Source organism: Myripristis murdjan, chromosome 5 (assembly GCF_902150065.1).
Source record: "Myripristis murdjan chromosome 5, fMyrMur1.1, whole genome shotgun sequence".
In the NCBI taxonomy this organism is placed as follows: Eukaryota; Metazoa; Chordata; class Actinopteri; order Holocentriformes; family Holocentridae; genus Myripristis; species Myripristis murdjan.
This window is the reverse complement of record NC_043984.1, coordinates 21,977,297-22,000,330: the sequence shown is the minus strand read 5'-3', so window position 1 is coordinate 22,000,330 and position 23,034 is coordinate 21,977,297. Positions and strand designations below refer to the sequence as shown.

The following is a 23,034-nucleotide window of genomic DNA, read 5'->3' as shown; positions in this document are numbered from 1 at the left end:
AACACAACAGGTAGAGAAGGGTTATGATCTTTGCCTTACATTCCTTCATCCATTATCTATCCCTGGATGATATAACAATTATTACTAGGCCTGTTGGGAGGCCAGGATAATTTTTTCTGGCATGTGTTTGGGATCAAACTGAATGAGAAAAGAGAGTCAGCAAACCTGGATTAAGTTGGGTAAATTTAACATTTACCATCCACTGACATGGAAAAGCTCCCTTACCAGCCAGAGCTGAGGTAGCATTCCCAAACCCAATAAATTCCACACCAGTTAAACATAAAACTTCCTTATTCACTCGATGTACTAGTAACTGTGTATTTTCAGGCTTCGATGGCCCACTGCAATTGCAACAATACAGCTATTCGATCCATTAAGAAACTCAGTAGGGTTGAGTGAGTGTACTGCATTGAGAGGTGAGGGAGCAGGTTGAGGTCTTATAGGGCTGGTCTTATAGGAACTACCAAAAGGACTGTAGACAATGCATTTTATCAGATGAGAGAGACAACAAGTCAGAGTTTAGAGAGTGCTTTAAGACTCCATGAACTGGCATCTTACTTCTTGATATTATGTATTTCTTGTTATAATATGGTGTTGGGGATATAGAGATGGATTACTCAAAAGTCTAAACCTGTTGGATACTGCAGCCCAGTTTCCAAAGCTGCCCTAGTACCTACAACAGGCAAAGTGCTGTAATGTGTGTTGGAGCATTCATTAATTGTTCAGCTGCTCAGTCTGAATGAAAACCAGTTTCCTCAAGCATGCACAATGTAGTTACTTATTGCATTTAGATGAAAAATTAGACATAGAAGAAGGATCTTGCGTTTAGTGCAGAATGGAGGCGATATGTGCAAGGTCCATACGTACTAATTGCAATCATCTATGAATTTTTTCCATCTGATATAGCAATGGTAATATCATAAATCTTATCTTAATCGTCACAAAAGGAATACTGTCAGTACATTTTTGTTTTGTGCAGGCCTACCATCTACTACCCTACTCTTCTTTTTCAGGTCTGTGATTGAAACTGAAGTATTTTTTCAGTTGCCCTCTCCCTCGGCTCTTGGCCCACAATAGAACGTGTGGACCATGTGCTGCGCTGCACTGTGGGATAGCCCTCTCAGATTACCGCCTTTGCCTCTCCCCTCTCCTGAACCCTCCTTCCCCCACTTCCCCTCCACTCCCCTCCCTCCCCTCCCCACTCTCTCCACATTCCGACTCAGTCCATGTGCTTCAAACAGAGTGGAAATGGGAACATCCCTCCCCTTATACGCGCACACACACATGCACATTCCTGTTGTGCAGTGGCCCGTGCTGAAGGGTGCTTTCCATATAGATTCAACACAATTTGGTACTCTCTCTCTCTGTCACTGTGTGAAGAACTGCTCTCCTGCCAAGACCTGTACTAGGCTGGAAGTTGAGGAAAGCGGAGTGGTCTCATTAAATAAGCACAGATGATCGGCCAGTATTGGAGTGATGGTGAAGCTGACAAGGAGGAAGAAGACTAGGAGATATATGAACAGGCAGGAGGAAGCCCTCTAACACAAAGCCCCTTCCCATCAATCACTTCACCGCATTCGTGGCATACCCGCTTGACACCAGCATATTCTGGTGCCCCCAATCACTCTTTCTTTCCCCCATCTTTCTTTCCCCACCCCCCTCCTTTCTGTGATTTTCGTTCTTTCTGAGGCAGGGATGTGTGCGTAAAAGGTTGCTGTGCATGCCACACACATACACACACACACACACACACACACACACACACACGCACACACATATATATATGCACACACAGGCATTCTCTGTGTGTAAAGGTTGCAGTGGGAGGCAGTGGGCTAAGTGGCTGAGTGTGAGTGGGGCTCTTGTCATGTGCTGGTGGTATTCCCTCAGAGGAATGTGGAGGACAGAGGGAGAGTTTCCCAGTCTGAAGTGGTGGTGCATTCCCACTGCTGGCTCTGAGCATGAAAACAAGCTTTCATGAATTACTGTCTTTCACACGTGTACATTTGACATACATCCATGCATTTGGCATACATTTCCACAGGTTGTGGAATGGCATATCTCCAGAAAGCAAATGGTAAAGGGCTATCCTGGTCAAATTTTGACTTTTTTTCAAATGGTCGTATCTGTTTGTCACAAATAATTTAACTCACATAACTAACTCAGGTTGCTTAGAAGTCAAGGCAAAGTTACTCCAATTCATTCCTGTTCATGTTCAAAAATGTTTGCACACATACGTCATTCTATTGTGAATTCTTAGCCGATGTACTGAAAATTTTCTGAAATGCCTTAAAATTTGCACAACTGAAATTCTGAGGTGCATTCTGCTCAACAGCTCTCCACAGCTTAAGTGTCAGTGATTGTGATCGACAACTTGGAGGGCAGGACCCAAGTATAGTGGAGGTCAGTGATGCAAATTGCACTACAGAGCAAGGAAACACGCTCCCTATGACCAAGTACAAACAGAGGGAGCACTTGCTACTGAACCTGGCATACGCTTAAACAAATCAGCCAGCTCCAGCCTTGTGTCTCACTGGAGCTCTCAGGAGTTAACAGCAAGTTGACCCAAAAGCCTATCCAGAAGTCAAATTAGGCCCAGTATTTTTCCTTTTAAAGGAATCAAAATGAAACTGCTTGATTTTTTTTTTTTTTATCAAGCATTATAAACACTATCAGTACAGTTTTTGAATGAGTTTTCTGAACACTAAGGATTTCAGAACTCAAAATCTCAAAGTTTCAGTTCAAATCAAAAATAGAAAAACACCAGAGTCGCAGTGATATTTTTGCATGACAGTAGTATATTAAGACAGCTATTGTATCTCCTCACACAATGCAGTTTGCCCCCAGTTTTTCCACCGTCTCTGCTACAGATGATGGCCAGGGTTTACAGTATGTGTGAGTCAGGTCCTTGGCTGTGTCTCTCTCCATTGTGTCCCATTCTCGCTGCAGATGACAATGAAGGCCACTGTCCTCCTGCTGCAATACATCACTATGTCATAGCTTACATTCCACGTGGTCCGCACATACACACACATCACACACACACACACACACACACACACACACACACAGCACAACTGGCCTCAGCCCAGCTTCTACGGCATCGAGGCCATTTTGAATTCATGAATTATTTTGTTGTCTTTGGTACAAGGGGGAGAATATTGTCTGATTTCTTGCAAGGAGGAGGAGGGAGAGTCTGTGTTTCTTTGTGCGGGAGAAGTGGGAGCCCGGGAGAAAGAAAGAGAGGGAGTTCTCTTTTCTTCAGTGAATGAGAGTGGAGTGTAGGCTAGATGTCTGGGAGCTGGAGAGTCGGAACAGCAGGACTCTGCCAGATCAAACGGGCTTCCTCTGCGGATAAGAAAGGGAGCCAGGCAGGGAGAGAGCAAAACAGAGCGAGGGAGGGATGAAAGAGAGCAAGAAGAAAGCTCTTTGTAGTCCCTCGAACAGGAGACGACTTGTAGAACAACAATAAACGGCACTAATGACCATCTCACTTGTCTTCCTTAGCTTGTGTCTGCTCTCATGATCGCTTTGGTGTGTGTGTGTGTTTGAGTATTGAGCCAGGATGGTGCTCTGTGAGCTGTGATGTGTCCAGAGGGATCGAGTAGGCTAGATAGCTCCCTCTGGGCTGTCGTGACCTTTGACCTCTGCTGGTCCCTGCTGGTCACATGCAATCACTGGAGACCTGCTCATGACTGACAGACACTGATTTACAATATAGGCTACTCTAGATGGCTAACATACATTCATACATGTATATCAAACATAATAATACAAAACATACAACACATGCTTGAAAAATCACATGGAGGGACAAATAACACACAGGTGATAGTAATGTTAGGAGAGAGACTGATATTCATGTATACTGCATATTAGCAAGATATTCTAGCATGGTTGTCAAAAAGAGTTATCATCTATCAAAGTTTATATTGTTATCTGATAAAAGTTGCAGACTGAATGTTTCAGCAATCTTGTCATCTGGCGTAGCGTTAATTTAGCAGCTAGGCCAAAAGCCAATGAGCTCATTCACTACTACTATCTTTGATCATTAGGTCAAAGTCAGTAGTAGGGAATGATACATGGTAAAATGGAGTAATTTATTCATTTTTTCACAAATACAGTTTGCTTGTGTTCTGTTGAGATACAGGATTAAACTAAAAATCCAACTTATTTTTTTTCTGTCCTCCAATAACTGCTTATGATAACCTATAGCTGACATTCTCTGTGTCATAAATGGGAAATTAAAGGGAAAGACTTGAAGTGAAGTTGATAGAGCTAGAGATTGTCGATTTAATAATCATGGTGCTTGTATTATGAAGCGTTACAGTTTTGGAAATGCAGAATTGCTTCACTTTTTATTACAACATCTGCAATCCAGTTTTTATTAGGCTATAGATCAGTGCTCACAAACACACAGTCAAGATGGAAGATTTTTGCCACTGCTATATAAATTTGCCATAGCCTGACAGGCTAGTGTGTGTGTGTGTCTGATGGAGAGATCACTCTCTGTGTGAAAGTGCTCTCTCTCTTCTCACCCTTCATCTCTGAGGCAGCATCAATAATTCAACAACACATTGCAGAACACAATGCTGCGCACACAGCATCACTTTTTCTCCCTTTCTCTCCCACTAGATTCCTCTCATTATTTATCTCTCTCCCGTTAGACTGATTTTTATGTCCCCATTTTGTTTCTCTTACCCCCCTACCCCAGTCTCCTTATTTTTTACCCACCCTGTCTTTCTCTATCTCTCTTTACTCCATGTTCTGTCATCATTCCACTACCAGAGCTGTGAATCTGTCACTTTTTCCCCCACTCATCTTTTTTTTTTTTTTACACCTCTTTCCCACTTGTTTTATTCCTGGCGTGTTTGTGTCCACTCCTCTGTTCTATCCCCCCTGTGTCCCTTTTCTTTTCCAATCTTGTCGAGGCAGCTTTGAGGGGCCGGAGACGAGGCCACGGAGGGGAGCTTGGAGGAAAGGGTGTGGCCGCCCACACTGCAGTACTCTATTGTGTTGCACTTACTCTAACACATCCTCTATCTCACATACACACTCACACACAAACTCAGAGCCACATGAGTACGTGCACAGCTCAACACAAAGTAGGACACACACACACATACACACACACAGTGTAGAGTCACCGACCCCGTGTTCCCTTCTGGCTTGAGGGGTGTGTTCCGTCAGTATCAAGCCTGTTTGCTCCTGATGACAAATAGCCTTTTTGTGCGTGTCTAAGGCTCACAACAACAACAACAACAACAGACTCTCATGGTGTCAAAAGGGCAGAAAGAGTGAGATTCAGCCTTAGCCTAGAGCGTTAAGATTTAGCCGCAGGGCCTGCTATAGGGATGTCGGGAGGAGCTTGCCTTTTTGCTCTGATACTCCTTGAAAGAAAAATTTGTCTTATCCCAATCCCTCCTCCACTGTGAAGTCAAAGCACTTGTTCAGCCACGGAACAGCAACCCTGGAGAAGAGCTGAGTGATATATCTGTATATCAATATTGTGATTATGAGACTAGAAATCAGCTGGGATTTTGGAAATTGTAATATTGTGATAGGACAAGTGTCATATTTTCCTGGTTTTAAAATCTGCTTTGCAGTGAAGGAGTGTAATTTTCTGTTCTCCTTAGACTATTTTAGATTTTCTTTTATTTGCCTGTACCTGCTTGATCATTATATCCACATTAGAGTTTATCAAAAATCTTTTGTGTGTATCTTATGAAAGCAGCAGTAGTCATGCCTGCAGTGGGGCTGTGCCATTTCATATCAATCATGATAATACCGGTATAAATTTGCACACCAAAAAGGTGTCATATTATGCTATCAGTGATATAGCAGCATGATGACATGTTGATGCATACCGCACTGCACAGCCTACAGAATTCTCTCACCACAACAACAAACAGAGCAGCATCAACCTCTGATCAGGAATTAGTGCAGTGTTTTCCACACCGCTCAGGTACATTAATGGCCACCCAAATATAATTAAACCCATTCAGGGTTTCCCCATTAGTGCCATTAGTTTAAAATCACATCAAACATGTTATTAGTAGAGCAGGGTTTCAAAATATGGTACCTTTATGGCACCTTAAATGCATCACTACAACAGATTATCGGACAAAGGAAGCGTCATTCAGTACCACGGTACTTTCGACGGCGTCGATATGTCATATGGAATCACGAGTGAAAAAAATTCAGGGCACTAGTTGTATTTTTTGGGTTGGAGGTGCAAGCAAGATGAGCAGGGTAAAACAGTAAAAACACTAAATTACAGTGGAGGATTACAAGAATTAAGATGGTGAAATAAGATATTGTAATAGCCTATATCTATTGCCTATATATATATATTGTTACTGCAAATTATAGTATCAAATTTGAGGTATTTACCAACCTTATGCTAGAGCTAGTAAGGAGTTGGTGCCTTGCTCATGGACACTTCAACAGGGTACATGCCTGCTCTCTTTGGGGATCAAGCTCAGGTCCCTCAAGTCCCTAATCACTATGCTACTCGACTGCACCCTTCTTTCCCCTGCTCAAATCACTTCCCATTAGAAGCTTGTCAGAGTGTCAAGCATAGCCAGACACTCTAAGCTCCTCCAGTGGCATGTCAGTAGAGTCTGTACTGGTGTGAGTCAGGCTGCAGCTAGGAGCGTAACTCTGTTAGCGCCTACTTAGCTGACAGGCTGATCAGCAGACTGTGAAGATGCCTGTTATGACCCATGTGATGGTGACATTTGAGCTGTAGGGACAGTCAGGTGGGTGATATGAGATGCTTGCTAAGTAGGCGGTTAATGTGTGTGAAAGCTAAACAATGATGTGTGTGTGTGGTTGTTGTTTTGTGTGTGTGTGTGTGTTTGTGTGTGTGTTTGAGCAGCACAAAGGCTGTGTTCATGGTGTGTGGAGTCACTGCCCTGTGTCAGGGTGCTCCCAGGCTGCCAAGCCCTCTGCTTCACATGCGTGCAAGGTGGGTTCAGAGGAGGCAGGGAGTGTGTGAGGTGATGAAAGAGAAGCAGAGGAGGGGAAGCTGAACAGAGCTGTCTCTTTCCCTTTTTACACTGACCTGAAATCCCACCATCCGGGACTTGAGGTTAGTTCATAGAGGGTGGTCGGCATTTCTGGGTAATTATTGGTTTCAGGTCTGATTGGCAGACATGCAAATGGTTCACCTGGTAATTTGTAAGCTGCATAGATGATATCACTCTACATCTTTATAGGCAATCCTAACCTCAGTGCAACTTAAATGTATAACTTAAACTGTACAAATTGCCAATAAATTTCCATCTTCTTGGGTTGGACTCTGACTTATAGTGTTGTTGTAATGAGAGACCATCTGTGCTGAATGTCAGAGAAATCAATGTGTTAACCTGGAGGTGAAACTTTTTTTTCTTGAAGGGGCTGTCCCCGTCCCAATCTGCATAAAAGTGGTATCTAATTTCCCTATAACCGTCTGCTCGGCACTTGGTGTTTCACTCACACTTCCTGCTGTGGTTTAGAAAGTTCTCCTCCCAAAAGCCTCACAGTCAGATTTTAGCCCAGAGAATTCTGGGGGAAGTAGTTCATTAGTTTTATTTTCCACTGCTGACACTGACTATCAGGGTTTTCACTCTAGTTTGTACTTTCCAAGGATTTGAAAGATTTGCTTAAGGCATACTTGAGTGTTCTGCATTGCGGAGACCGACAGTCACAAGCACATACAGAGCCATACATGGAGAGGGAGTGTTACTGGGACAGGGAGCTCAAACTGACCCTGATTTGGCCCTGCTGCAGAGAGATTAATTCAGTCTGAAATGCCCGAACCAGTAAATGAGTGTACACCAATTCATATAGGCTACCTACTGTGCACGGAGCGCTGCTGACAAGTCTGCAGTGACCTGCATGAGCTGCTTGAAGGAGCAGTTCACTTGAAAATACAAAAAATCCCGATTAACACCCAATACATTCTGTCCATCAAGATAGTGTCTGTATCATTTGTCAGGTTTCCAGTCTGCTGTAATCTTTCCTGTCTCCTGGCACCACAATAAAATGCAACTGGATGGGTTTTTCTTTTGTGGAGCTAAAACTGTCAGAAGGACAAACTGTACCTATCTGCCTCCAAGGACTAGAATTAAGGGTGGGTAGATACCGTTTGCTGGTGTTCTTCGGCAGGAAAGAGTTCCCAACAAAACATAATCCACAGCCCCTGAGGGCTGTGGATTATGTCGGGCATCTGTGTCATTGTTTTTGGAAAGAGCTGTTGCTGTTGAGTTTTTCACATGTAAATTTTTGGCTGGAAACCTTTCCAAATCACACACAAATGATCTAGATGGATAGACTGCACAAGATGTATTTGTATTTTGGGTGAGCTGTTCCTTAAACACTAAATTAATTTGTTTACGATCTTGAAGCAACCTAATAAATCACTCACAAATAACAAAAAATACGGACTCTAATCCGCTTGTCTATTTTTGCACTTTACACTGACATTTGACTGGTTACAGGCTGTCAAGGACTGCGCCGAGCTGGAGCGATGTGTGAAACAGCGCTCTGTTTCTGACGCTGCTGCCCATACAGCAGATGGCTTTGCGCAAGTCCCAGGCACCGCACTGCAGTAATTGTCATGTTTTTTGAATGATGTGAGGCAAGTCAGTGGAGTCTGTGATGCAGCGTCATGAAGTTTAATTGTGAATAGAGCAACTCTATGCTACAGCTCATCCTGTTAGAGGAAATTAGATATTGAGCTCTAACTTTACGGGAATAAGGTTCCCTTAGCTATGATTCAGTTTAGGATGTCAGCATTATTGTGCAAATCTCAGTGCTCCAAGCATGCTCTGTCTTCTTTGAAACCCAAGAGAAAAAGTAGGCTATTGTTCACTTGTAAGTAAAGATGTTGTGCTGAAATTATCACATCTATAGCATGCGCAGGAATATCTTTGTTCACTTTGTTACAACAGAGTTGAATAATGGTAAGCGCTAAGCAATGGGTCTGTCGAATTAGCTAGAGTGTAATATGTAAAACAGACAATGATTAGTGTAATCTGTTCCAACTCATAATAAGCTTAAACCTGATCAATGAAATGACCATTCTGTCTTGTTCAATTCATATAAGCGTATTTTCCCTCTTCCTAAACAGCACATAATATTTTCTTTCATAACAGCCATTAAGGGACTGAGCTCTAAAAAGTCTCAATCAAAAGTGGAGAAGATAAAATGGAATATAATTCAGTTTGCTCCTGACTGATCCTCCTGTTGGTCTACTTAAAGATCGTTGAGCTTGGTTAATATGAAAAGAGCTACATGTAAAAACAGCTAAAAACCCTACAGCACTGCAGAGGAGCTGAGAGAAAAGTGAGAAAAGAGTCTTTTCCCTGGCTGATTCCCTCGTGCTGCTCTTGCTGTTGCGGTGGTTTGCTGTACTGAGGTGTTGAGTCGTCCCCCCTCCCTGTGTGCCTCTGCCTCTGCATGCCGCTTGGCCCACTTTCTCTCTCTCACTCTCTCTCTCTCTCTCTCTCTTTTCCCCCCATTTCTCTGCAGCACTCAGACAAATGCCTGGGTGGGTATGTGAGCGGGTGGGAGTGCAAGTGAGAAAGAATTTAAGTAGCTGGCTGAATGTGATCTTCATGGTGGACAAACAGAGATGAGTGTTGAGCTGCCTGGTAGCTGTGCTGACATTGCACAAAGCACAACAGCAGCTCTATTTCTCAGTGACGGAGTATATCACAAAGCTAGATTCTCCATATGGTGAGGTAGGGCTTGGGAGATAGGGTTAAAATTAATACTGTGTTGATCATAAAAATACTTTTTCAAATATATACATATGTATATATACATAAACACACACCCACATGTACACACACAAACGCACTTACACACACATATATATATAATTTAATTTTTTATTATTACACACCTAACTGGGCAGAATCCACTGATGTCATTTTGAGATTCTCCATACAGCTACAACTGGTGATCTAAAACAGAAATGTTAGCAGTGAGTTTTCAATGTCACCCCCTAAAAATAAATAAGCTAGTTTCTTTCACCGCTTGCAGCAATGTTAAACAAACAGAGGGAGAAATGCACTATAGAAGAGGGAGTGCACTCTTCTTCCTCGCATTAAGCTCTATTGTAACCACAGCTTCCATGTGCAACACATTTGGCGATCATGTTTCTGAACAGCAATAATGTTAGGTGTGATGTCATTTTATCATAAGTTTTTAAATAGAAAGTCACAATTTTATGATGTGATTGTATCACATTATTGTCATATCACATCACACTAAAGATGAAAGAAAGAATAATAATAATCTTGAATTGCTGCCAAGCTTTAGTGAGGTGAATTTCTCTGTTGACTGAGGGAGCGGCAGGGTGGAGGCTGAAGTCTTTTTTCAGTCAGATTTAAGCTTTTCCAATCACAACCAGGCTTCGTATGTGTGGGGATTGTTGCAGTGAGACACTGTTGCTTAGTTGAAATGGTGGTCATATTTCACTGGCCAGCCTATCATTACCAGCCACTCTGGCTCTGTGAGCCATGCCTTTGCAGGAGTCATTACACAGCAAGGCCACTTCTCCCAGTGTACACACACACACACACACTGGCAGGCGTGACAATGAGTTATGCCTCTGGAGCAGCAGGTTGAAGAGAAGGGTGAAGCGAAGAGAGAAAAGGCGAGGGGGGTGGGGAGTTGCGATTAAGATATTGCGATTGCTGCAGAGGCCAATTCTGATTCAGCTCTTTCTGCCTACAATGATGACAGAGTGTGAGACGTACTGTAACAGCCTGACTCTCACACACTGTTTCTCTCATTATGCCTTACAGCGTTTGCCTCCAGCACAACCTCAGGATTCATCGCTTTATTGTGCAGCTTATACTTTCAAAGCTTTTTGTGAGTGTGTGTGTGTAAATGTATATGCGTGCAAGTCTGCACAGGCTGGTGTGTGTAGGTGTGTTTTGTGGGCGCTGTGAGTAATAGAATTATCCTTATTTAATCATCCGAAGGAAGGAGAGTGACGGCAGATCTTGTTAAGAAGAAATATGAGGTTGATGCAAGAGGATGGGCATATTTCATCACAAGATCAGAAAATGCACACACACACACACACTCTCTCTCTCTCTATCACACACACACACACACACATACACACACACACACACACATACTCACACACTACATTAAAATAGGTTACATCTGAATCTGCTTGGCATTGCTACCACTGCATCACTATGCCTGTGTCCTTCCAAGAGCAGAGGGCTGTACAGACTTTGCTGAAGACAGTGCTGATAGTGGGATTGACCTCTAGGTGAACGTGATGATGGTATCTGAGTTATTCACTGCTGCGCTGGGTCTCATTCTCTGTCTCTTTGAACATGCCCCCTCACCCACCCTGCCCCAGCCTCACTGCCTCAGCCTTACTGGCTTTGACTGGCAGTCAGATAAAGATCGCCGGCGATCAGAAGATAGGGCCTTTACTCGTGCTGATGCCTGCCTTCTCTCTGCTCTCTCTATCTATCTCCTCTCTCCTTCACTCCCATTTTCTTCTAGCCATTGACAGCGTGCCACTGATGTCCTTTGGAATGCAGTGATAAGAGTTTTCTACATAGACACAAACACACACACACACACACACACACACACACACACACACACACACACACTGAGCACGTCGAAGGCTGCCTTACACGTACACATGTTCAGTATCATGCATCTTTGCTCCCGCTGGGTTCCATGTGTGTTCGGTCCGTGACAGAAGCTGTCCTATACAACTCTGAGCTATTAGATGACAGAGGGAAGCTATTACACACCACGTTAAGCTTCAAAGTCCTGATGCCTCCCTCAGGGTTGGCTGTGCACATGCACGCACACACACAGACACACATGCACACACACACACGCACACACACTCACTCACTCACACATTGTGCATATCCTGATGACTCAGTGACGCTGACTATACTACCTCTGATGGAGGAATGAAAAAGAGATGAAGAGAAAGGGAAGGGGAAGGGATGGCTAACAGATAGAAGGATTGATGGCTAAGGAACCTTTGAACAGCAACTGCTCTCCTCATTTTATTGGATTGATGACAAGTGTAAAACAACTAATAAAGAGGGGACTGAGCCTTTACCCACCAGATGCTGTGCCTGCAAATAAAAGAGATCCACACCCATCCGTTTGCTGTTTGAAAGAGTCCCAAGGCTTAGATGATGCTTGTAATGTTTGATGCTTAAAGAGAACACTGTCCAAAACTGTCCAGGTTGATTTAAGTTGCTGCACACACTGTCAGACAGACGCCTTGCGCAGACACTCACACACTCAGCAGGGTCCTTCCCATGCTAGTGTTGTGGATTAATCAAATCCCCTGACTGGCTGCTAAGCTGATTAGAGGGGGGTGTTATGCATTGGCCATTTGGAAACAGTGAAAAGAGTGCACATGCACACACACACACATATGTACACATTCACGCGCGCGCACACACAGTGGGACAGTTCAGCTAAACGTTGTCTCTCCTGCTGGCCCAGGATGGTATTATGTGTGTGCACGTTTTTGTCTGATACCTCTGTATCTCCTCAGACAGATGGCACAGACCACTTTATGTTCATGGTGTGCAGCCCTACAGCCAAGTGTGTGTGTGTGTGTGTGTGTGAGAGAGAGAGAGAGGGAGAGAGCCTGTTTGAACAGACTGTGGCCCAGATGGCTGTGTCCGGCAGAGACAGGAAATAGAGGTGACACCAGGTGGACAGTAGCCTTGAGGATGAACTACACACACACGCACGCGTGTACACACGCAAACACAAGCGCACACACACACACACAAACACACACACACACACACAAGACTGTCTCAAGTCATGTGAGTTGATCAATATTAAGACATTTAGATGAAACATTTGGTTGATTGATCTTTGTGATTATGTTTCCAGGTTCATCGAATAGACTAGACCCACTCCATCCTATCTGTTGCCCCTGCTTCTGTGTAATGCCACTTTTCTACCAAAAACATCTGAGGCCAAAGTTCCTGGGTAGTCCTGGGGTCAGTGGGTTCTTTTGGCAGAAGGTTCCAAGGACAAAGCCACCACCAAAAGCTCTTGTGTGTTTGCATTTCCACCACACCCCAAGAACAGCAAACTTACTGCAAATAAGGAGGAGGTCTCTAGTCATTCTGCATCTGACTATAAACAGCTTGACAGCAAACATGGATGTTGTCAAAGCTGTAGTTATGTACATGATTAATTGTTATTTTGCCGCTGTGATGTTGCATTTTATTTTGGAGACAAAATTTGTGAAGGTCAAAAATGAGATTGAGGACACTAGAAAATCAATATCTGAAAAGAGGAAACATGTTTTTACATAACTAGCTGAACAGTCTCTGGATGAAATGACCTTTTTAAAAAATTGTATTTGCATTCACCTGCTTCTTTGTGTTACTTTCACACTGTTTACTTCACATGTTTAACCAATCGGGGATGCTGAGCGCTGAAACTCCACCCTGGCAGCCTCTAGAAAATCGGACAATACAACCTCGGCTGCAGCAACCGGTTTGGGATCCAGGAACTCAGCCCACAGGGCATAAAGAGGGACTGGTTCCTCCAGTGGTTAAAGGACTAAAGGATTCCCAGTTCTTCAAAAATGTTCCTGTGTTCACTGTGCAGATCCTGCAGTGGAGAAAGGGTTTAAGGCCCAGTGTGTCAGTAGAGCAGACATAAGACATGTAAATGGGTGAGGAGCTAGTTAACTTTTGATAAGCAGCCTTTTTCATTATGCATAAAGACCCCCAACCTCCAATCCCCAGCCCTCCAACCCCTAAGCCATCATATTAGAGGAATCAGAGCATGTGATGGCAGAAAAAGGGGGTGTTTCTGGTGTTACTAGGGGTTACCATTGCCGCTGTTGGAAAGTACAATCCTGCTAGCCAGTGTTGTGATTGGAAACTGTGCAAGAAATATAATGGTGAGTGTTTATACCAGAGGAGATGATTTGGGAGGAGACTGGGCTGTGAGAGTAGTTAAAACCAGCTTTGCACTATACTCAGAGCTGGATACTGATAGCTCTATTGTTGTAGTTCTTTCCGCTAGTTGGTTGACATGGGAGACTGACCCTTGCTTGTGACTTTGCGACCCCCAACTCCTGACCCGTGATCCCAGCTCATGGAGTGCGAGGAACCATGACGAGAACCCACATGGCTGGGACGATTAGGACCCAGATGCACTAACACACACCTCATCTTTCATGGGAATCTCTTTCTCTGCTGACTCTTTAGTCCCTGTCCTCTTGGTCTGGTCCTCTGGCTTCAGAGAAGGTATCTAGCTGGCTAGTAAAGGGTTAAATGACTTCCTCATCTCCACAGAGAGGTGCTGAGTAGCACAGAGGAATTTACCCCTGCTGAGTACACCCCCACCTCCCCACCCTTCAGCTCCCCTCTCTGTTTCACCTACTGTGCTCCTCTCCTCCCACCGAACCCTCTGTCCATCTTTCTCTACTCTCTCACCTCATCCTCACAGTGACATAGCCAACATACCATACTATGCTTTGACAGATACAACCATTTTAATATGATATGCAATAAATAAATGTGTTTGTATCAGCTTTTTAGATGAGTTTTACGTCACGTGTGGCAGCTATGTAAATGTAGACTGCAGGGACATCTTGCATTGGATTTGATGACAATCCTCTATATATAGTATATCATCACTCGTCCATTATCTGCATGATATGAATTCCTTTTGAGCACACATTGCAACATTTAATGTGAGTGTGATTTAGATATTGCATTTGTTTATTGAAAGATCAATATAAATTCAATCCATTTTTCAGCCCTAAAACCATATTCCATATTTGTGACTCCTGGGTCATCAGTGGTTTAGTTGTTGTAGAGATGTGGGCTGCTTGTATGTGTTTGGACGCTCTGGCCCAGGGTCTGGGTTCATTGCGTGGCTGACAGCATCCCTTAGTCCTCTGTTTGCATTATGGAACAGGATCAACAGAGTGAATCTATAAAGCACTATGCAACACATGCAAACTTTGACTGTTACCCTCTGAGCCTCTTTCCTTCTTTACTTATTTATGTTCAGCCATATTGCAGACTAGCACTCAACACACCCCCTCTCCTACAAATAGCAGGTCCACTGTTGTTTGGCTGTAGGTTGGTTTTCCATATCTAGAGTTCACTAAATTCATTAACTTGCCTCCTCAAGACGACACTGCTTTTCCTAAAGGCATCAGGCTACGGGTGAGAAAGGAAATGCCCGTGTGTGTGTGTGTGTGTGTGTGTGTGTGTGTGTGTGTGTGTGTGTGTTTGTGTTTGTTTTTAGAGGAAAGGTCCAGACCTAAGGAAAAGACATCAACTGGAGTCTTTCCATTCCAGCAACAGTTTTCCCTCCAACACTTACTGTACTGTAATTCTATCTCTTCCTCTACTCCCCGCCTCGCTCACACTCGTGTGTGTGTGTGTGTGTGTGTGTGTGTGTGTGTGTGTGTGTACAGTTAAGCGGTATTAGGCAGGCATGTCTGGAACTAATAGATTCCGCCCTGCCGAAGAATCTTATTAGGAAATACAACCTGGGACCTGAGGCTTCAAACTACCAACTCGTTCAGCTGCCTGAAAAACCCCGCCACTCAGCCAAAACCACTGTGCTTTGCTCACACACACACACACCACACACACACACACACACCTTCCTTTCTGTCTTGTCTTTGGTCACCCCGTAAACCCATGGCCCATTTTCTCTCCTTCCCCACTGGCTGGTTTCAGGTTTGGAGCGGTGTGTCTTCAGTTCGGAGAGAAACAGTCTCTGGCAGACTGGACCAGAGACACACACACACACACACACACACACCCACACACCACCTCATCAAACCCCCGACCTGCCACCCCCCATACCGCGCTCGCTCCTTTGCACACACTCCCGCACACACACGCTTCCTGTAGTTGTTTTAGTATGACCTTCCCCCTCCCCCCTCCTGCTCTCCCCTATTGGCAATGAACTGGTCCCACTGACTTCCTGTCTCTCTGTCCTCTCTTCCTGTGTGCAGGGATGAATGGACTTATTATTCACAGTGACGCAGTGCCCCTTCTCAGCAACCCCCCCTACCCAACGCCCTTTACATTGCTTTCTGTTCTTTTCCCCTTTTCTTTCTGCCTCTTTCATTCTTCTGAGGACAATAGTATGAGCTCACAGTGGTACAACTCAAAACCACCTCCTCCTCCTCTCCACTCCTCCGTACTGCACTATCAGCCCCTGGAGCAACAGAGACCGGGCCTCACTGCATACATGGTGCGCACACACACAGAGAGAGAGAGAGAGAAAGAGAGAGAGAAACAATCCATCGGGAATGGGTAATACCCTTCCTTGCCAGTGGCTAGATATATGGTAGTTAACTGGTGTGATGTGTGTGTTTTTCTATATGTGTGTGTCTGTGTGGACCTGTGTTCTTGAGTTCCCCCTGTGCCCCCTGATCCTCCATGCTGCCACAGAGACCAATGTCAAAAGAAGCTGGCCATCTTTGTCATGATACCAGAATATTGGTAATCGATACCAACAGTAATGAAAGTCCACTCTTTTAGCTATCTAATTCAACAGCACAGCAGAAGTGGACATCACATCCAGCACATGCACCTTTATTTAAGAAACTTTGCACAAACAATGACAAGTAAAGAGAAACTTGATGTTTTTACAATATTTAAACACATACGCTACATGAGGACGTCTACACGGATATGGATTTTTTCTTAGCTTGTAGAGAAAAAAATCTGTCAACAATTTGTCCACAATTTTCTGCAAATAAATATCAGCCCTTTATATCAGCTATCTGTGTCTTGGATTACTAATATTCGAGATCAGGATCCACCCTTAAATTTCAAGATCAATCGATCCCTAGTGTGTTGTTCCTATGGACAGGCAGAAGGTTCCAAATGAATACAAATAGTTGAAAATAACATAGAATGTTATTGCAGCTGTGTGAGGTTAACGTCTCCACTATGAGCATGCTCAAAGCACAAAGTCATGGCTGTGGTGTCAGCATCATCAAAGTGTACCGTTTTCACTGTCCACGTAGCAAAAGGTAAACAGTGTTTTTAAAGAGTAACTAAACCCCAAAGCCAAATCTCACTTAATCCTGATTGCTAGTAGTGAAAAATAGGGTGGTGGTCTTGGGTGGTAGGTGATGTCTCCACCCATAGAGTACAACAGGTGGGGACATCACCTGATAATTCCACTCAGGACTGTGTTTTCAAAGTTTGCATCTTTTGTTTTTACCCTTCAAGTAGAAAACGAAGCAAATTTCAAATGTGAGGAACTGTAAGAAATCTCCTACTGTTACAATACACTAGTCTGATTATGTGCTCTAATTTTATGTTTACCGACTACAACTTCAAGTGTTTCAAAGTATTTAAGCATTTAGGTTAAAGCTATGTAAGACAAGACTAAGAACACTGAGTTACAGAATGAGGTATCAAGTTGCGTTGATACTACTGATACACAAACACTAGTACTGATATCGTTTTCAAAATGCACTGACTTGGTCCCTAAGTATTGATTCTTATGACATCCCCAGTCTGTGGTTTCCTCTTTTATTTGTACCTTCCTTGACCCTCCAGCCAATTCATGTCTTGTCTCGAACACTCATCATGTCCATGTGAAAACCATGTTACCCCGTTGGGTGTGTGCCTGTGCGTGCATGTGTCCGTACATGTTTGGTGTGTGTGTGTGCATACAAGCGAGTTTGGTAATAAAAGAAGACAGATCTGGGGTGGGGCTTCCAGGAGCGGGTTGGATGGCTGCCGTGGAAACAGCTCGGAGTGACAGCTTGGACACACGGTGTCGCGTCACTGTGAGTGTGTGTGTGTGTTGTGCTCATAGCCCAGGGTGTTTTCAGGTATAATGAGTGCTCGCAGCGGTATCTGTGGCTCCTGTATCTAGGTTACCTCACAAACAGCATTCAGGGCAGTCATCATTTCTGTCAGCTAATGACAAAACAACCCGAAACTGGCAGTATATTTGCTGCAAAAACAGAATTTGGCTGTCTTTCTACAAACAAAAAGAGATGTTTGCAGAGAAGATGAAGTGCTGCATTAGCTCTGGCCTCCACAGGGAAAACAGGCTTGATATTCTACGAACTTGAGGGACTCTTCGTGCACTAGCAACGAGCGTGTGTTTGTCTGTTTGTCTAAAATGTCACCTGATTGGCTGTGCTGGCTTTTGGAAACATGTCTTCATTTCCTTTTTGAGTTTCATTGCCTCTGTTCATTCCCAGGATACACACATTTGAGCGCAGTGACATGTTTGATTCAGGTAATTTATCCTTTGTTGTAGCTACTGCTGCCTTCAGCTTCAACCCACTGCAGAATTAACATCAGGATTAGTTATCCACAGTCTCTTTCACTGCTCCTACTCTCTCTATGTCTGGGTAAACAAACTAATCAATAATAGATTATCAGGAGGGGCAGTTTGGAGTGATGTGGATGAAGGGGAAGTGGGGGATATGCAAGTCATTTGATGCTAGTTTGTAAGTTTATTGGGTTTCTTCACAGACAGACAGGCAGTAAACAAGTAGATAACTAGTCTGCAGTGGCTGGCTGGGTCGTTTTGTGTTTGATAGAGGTGTGCTTGGCCCGGTGTGAGCGAGCACAGCGAAAACTGTGTAGATGAGGCCCAGACAGAGCCAGACAGCCCTCAGCACTTCAGACAGAGGAGGAGGAAGAGGAGGAGGAGGAGGGAGGGAGGAGAGGAGAGGAAAGCAGAGAGGAGAGCATCAGAAAGTAGAATCCCAGAGCCATTTTTACAAGACCTGCTCTCATCTGCCTGGAAAATGTGACGGTGCTGTCTGGAGGGGGTGGGGGCGTCACATTCCAGTTCACATCCCAGTTCTCACTGGCTCTGGGAATGCTGACCGTTACAGTGGGAAGAAAGAGACCGTAAGAAGGACGTGCACAGACCTAGCCCGACTGTGTGGCCTCTCTTTGCTATACCAGCAAAGGCCTGTTAAATCAACCAGGGCCAGGAACCAAAATGGTTAGAACAGACGGACAACTGTTTTAGAGATGCTGGATCCCAATGGACGGTGACACAAGTTCTCTTTTGTGTTTTGGACTGAAAAAGGTTTGAAGACACATAACTTGTAGGGAACATGATTACTTTGGATTTGATGACTTAATGACATGAACTGCTCATGAATATGGCCTCCCTATTGCTCCACTAACAGTTGTATAGCTCTTTTCAACTATAGGACCTCAGTGAGGCTTGTTGTACCATAGAACCTGTTTCACTGCTTCTGGAATTGTTTCCTTTGGCTACGACACACCACAATGTAACTTTGGCCCTGCTTCAGAGGGTGATACTACAGTGTTAGTAATAAGAATTAAGGAGGAGCTAGCAATGTTATCAATCTTGATTGACAAGATGACACTTCTGTAAACATGAGCTATCATTAGAGGATGACGGCATAACACAGCCATTAAATGCAGCCATTGCCAAACAGCAAGCTGCAATAACAAACAGAACAAAGGAATGATACCTTTCCTGCCTCTGTCACTGACCACAGGCAGAGACACAGACCATCTGTACATGGACTCACAGCTGAAGTGCATTCTGGGATAACTCGCTAAAAACGTACGTTTGGACACACAACTGGTGCACAAAGACACGCGACCACCCTTCTGGTTTCTCTTGAACTACAATCATCCTTTTTTTTACCATTTAATATTTTACACAGTTCACTCACCACACCCACACTGGGCATAGCAACATACCGTTGATCCTCTCCAAGTTAGCCTAGTCTAGCTTAGCCTATCCTTGTGTTACCCAGTTTTGTGTGTGTGTGTGTGTGTGTGTGTGTGTGTGTGTGTGTGTGTGTGTGTGTGTGTGTGTGTGTGTATCTATATCTATATCTATATCTATATATATATATATATCTATCTATATCTATATATCTCTATATCTCTATCTATCTATCTATCTATCTATAGATATAGATATAGATAGATAGATAGAGAGATAGATAGATATAGATATAAATAGATAGAGATATATACTCACTTTTATAACAGGAAACTGAAAGTCAGACAAACGAAAAGGTGGCTGGCCTTATGAGAAGGTAGTATAAGTGCGGCATTTTTATGACATATTTCAAACCATTCATGGTTGGTTCCTCATACAGTGGAAGCGGAAACAAAAACCCAATATTTGAACTTCACAAGTACTGAAGAGTCTCAGCTTACAGAGTTTGGGACAACCCTTGATAGTAAAAAGGGCTTTCCTCTTTCTTCTCTGCCATAGTGTGTGCAGATATACCGAAAAAAACAGAGGAATCGAGAAGTTGAGGAACTCATTTCAGTAGCCACGATCAACAGGCCATGGTGTGGAGAGCTCAAGGCTAGGTTTGGTTGAGTCTTGGTTGAGCCCTCTAAGACCCTGAGCAGGGCTTTGAGGCTTGCCCCACCTATTAAATTCATTTTACCCCCATTAAACCTGCATTCTAACCAGCTCCCCTCCCTGCATACCATTCCCCCCTCTTTTTAATCTCCTTCACACTCTGCTGCCCATTGGGGTCACATGGGACCAATGACTCTTTTACCCTCTAAACATCCCCCTTCCCTCCAGCTTTATTCCCACTGGTTACCTTATCCCTTCTGTCACTTCTCCTTCCTGATTTGTGATAGGAGAGCTTCAGTCGAGTTGTGCGAGTGTGTGTTTGTGCTGTTGTCTTGGGCAGGCTAATTACAGAGGAGCCGTCAAGAGGGTTTGTGCTGCAGCCTCGAGAGGCGGGACACTGACTCACTTCCCATCATTGACAGCACCGTGTGATCAGCAAATTGCGCACACACACACAAACACACACACACAGTGCAAGACAATAACACATGTTGTCAAAGCGCACATTCCAACCAGGTCATTAACACAGACGCAGACTGTGTGTATGTGTTTGTGTGGATGCAGTGTGATTATACCACCTCTACCAGAGACGATGAAACTTCCTCGCTGTGGCCTTTAATCAGCCAAGAATGAGTATGACAAGGATGCCATAGGGTGGCAGAGTGGCACAGCATTTAAGCTCATTTATGTGTGTGTGTGTGTGTGTGTGTGTGTGTGTATGTGAGAGAGAGACAGGGAGAAGTGGGAGATGGGAAGGGGGGGTAGGAGGGGACTGGCGTGTGTTTGCAGACACATTTAGAAATCCCACTTCTCTTTGTGGCGGTGAGAAACTGCTCTCTCAGCTGTAAAACACAAAGGCGGCATCAACAGTCCCCATCAGCCGGACAGACACCTCGCTGCCCGTCTGCATTGCATGTATGTGGGTGTATGTGTGCATGTGCGGGTGTGTGTGAGGAAAGAGTGGGTGTCCGCACTTGCATTGGAGCCACAATGGAGGCCAAAGCCACCCGCTTTCTCTACAGTCAGCGGTGTAAAGGTAGGAGTGCAGGAAACCGGCAGATTGTGGCAGTCTAGCTTCAAGTTGAGCTGAGCTGGAGCTGCGGAGGCTGGCAGTTGGAGATGTGTGTGTGTGTGTGTGTGTGTGAGAGAGAGTTTTTTTTTCTTCTTCACTCTTTGAAAGGATGGTGTTGCCTGCTCGGCACTGGCAGTCAGCAATGAGAGCATAGCATTAGTCTGTCAGCTGTCAGCACTGATCCAGCTTATCATTGTGTGTGTTTGTGTGGATGCTCCATGCTGTCCAATCTATATTATGTGTGCGTGTCTGTGGGTCGATCCATGTGCATGTGTTTGTGTGAACACTTCATGCGGCTCTATCTATAACTGCACCAGGCAGGAGTCTCCAGAGGACTTTCTTCTAGCCGGTGATTGAATATGGTTTCTGTGTGTGGCTGCACTGAGTGCACTCTATTAATTTGAGGCCAGACTTGAGTGCCGTGTGGAGGAGGGAGGAGGGAAGCAGGCTAGGAGAAAGAGGATGAAAATGAAAAGTGATAAGCAGGGATAAATGACCGCCTCTGGAGATCCCTGGATATGTGTGGAGGATAGATGATCGCAGACACACATACAAATACGTACGTAATAACACACTGATGCACACACACTCAGCAGTCTGTGCTTTATGGAGTGATGGGAGGGGAATGGACTCCAGCCAAGACTCCAGGCTTATGTGTCAGGGCTCTGCCAGGTGTTTTCACTGGAGCCGGCCTTGCTCCCAGTCGAGTCCAGATCAGCTGTGTGGAGGAAACGGCTTCAGACTGTAACGTCTTACACATTGCTGTGGCACGCATCTTAATGATAGCACCGCACACCATGTACAGCACTATCCGTGACTTACTTCCCAGTTCTATGGATGATTGTGTGCAGTTAACATTTTTTGGAAGGAACGGAGCTGTTTGATTTTAGAGGTCTGTCTTAGCCGGGTGAAAAGAAAATTCCACATCTCTGTGGGGTGAATTTGTTGATTGCACAGTGTCCTGGATTTTAAGTGTTTGCTTTGTTGTTGTTTGTTCTCATATTGATTGAATAAAGTGGCTATGAAAACTCTAATCCTCATCATCCTCTCTCTTCTTTTGCTCTCTGTCTCTGTGTCTGTGTGTTGCTCCCCATCCCTCCCCAGAGATCCGTGCCCAGCTGGTGGAGCAGCTCAAGTGTCTGGACCAGCAGTGTGAGCTGCGGGTGCAGCTGCTTCAGGACCTGCAGGACTTCTTCAGGAAGAAGGCAGAGATTGAGATGGACTACAGCCGCAACCTGGAGAAGCTGGCTGAGAGGTTCCTCACCAAGACACGCAGCACCAAGGACCACCTGCTCAAGTACGGGACACACACACACACACACACACACACACACACAGAACAGTTGAGTGTCATAGTAATTACCCCTGCCAAGGAGGTGCAAGGCACAAAGTTATGAGATCGACCTTCTCGATCCTACAACGTATCAGCAGGATAACGCTAAAAGATTAACATGAAACTTTGTTGGAAAGTTGGTCAAGGGCCAGTGACGAAATGATCAGCCAATTTGCCTCAAGGGGGCATGATAATGGGCGAGGCTTAGCACAAACAGGGTCATATTTTCCAAACGCATCCACATTATATCAAGAAACCTGGCAGGGAGCTTGGTCATGGG

The 23,034-nt window shown here is 44.5% G+C and overlaps 1 protein-coding gene across 4 annotated transcripts in view; it reads left to right on the top strand.

The window, feature by feature from the left end:
* srgap2 (SLIT-ROBO Rho GTPase activating protein 2) overlaps positions 1 to 23,034 on the top strand; it is a 64,226-nt gene that overhangs the window by 12,979 nt on the left and 28,213 nt on the right. For 3 of the 4 annotated variants that reach the window (XM_030051906.1, XM_030051907.1, XM_030051905.1), the window contains one exon: positions 22,526 to 22,718. In XM_030051906.1, the coding sequence (XP_029907766.1) occupies positions 22,526 to 22,718 (193 nt within the window). Of the gene's footprint in view, positions 1 to 21,334; positions 21,386 to 22,525; positions 22,719 to 23,034 lie in introns of those variants that run through there. The other variant, XM_030051908.1, reaches the window with a different exon arrangement.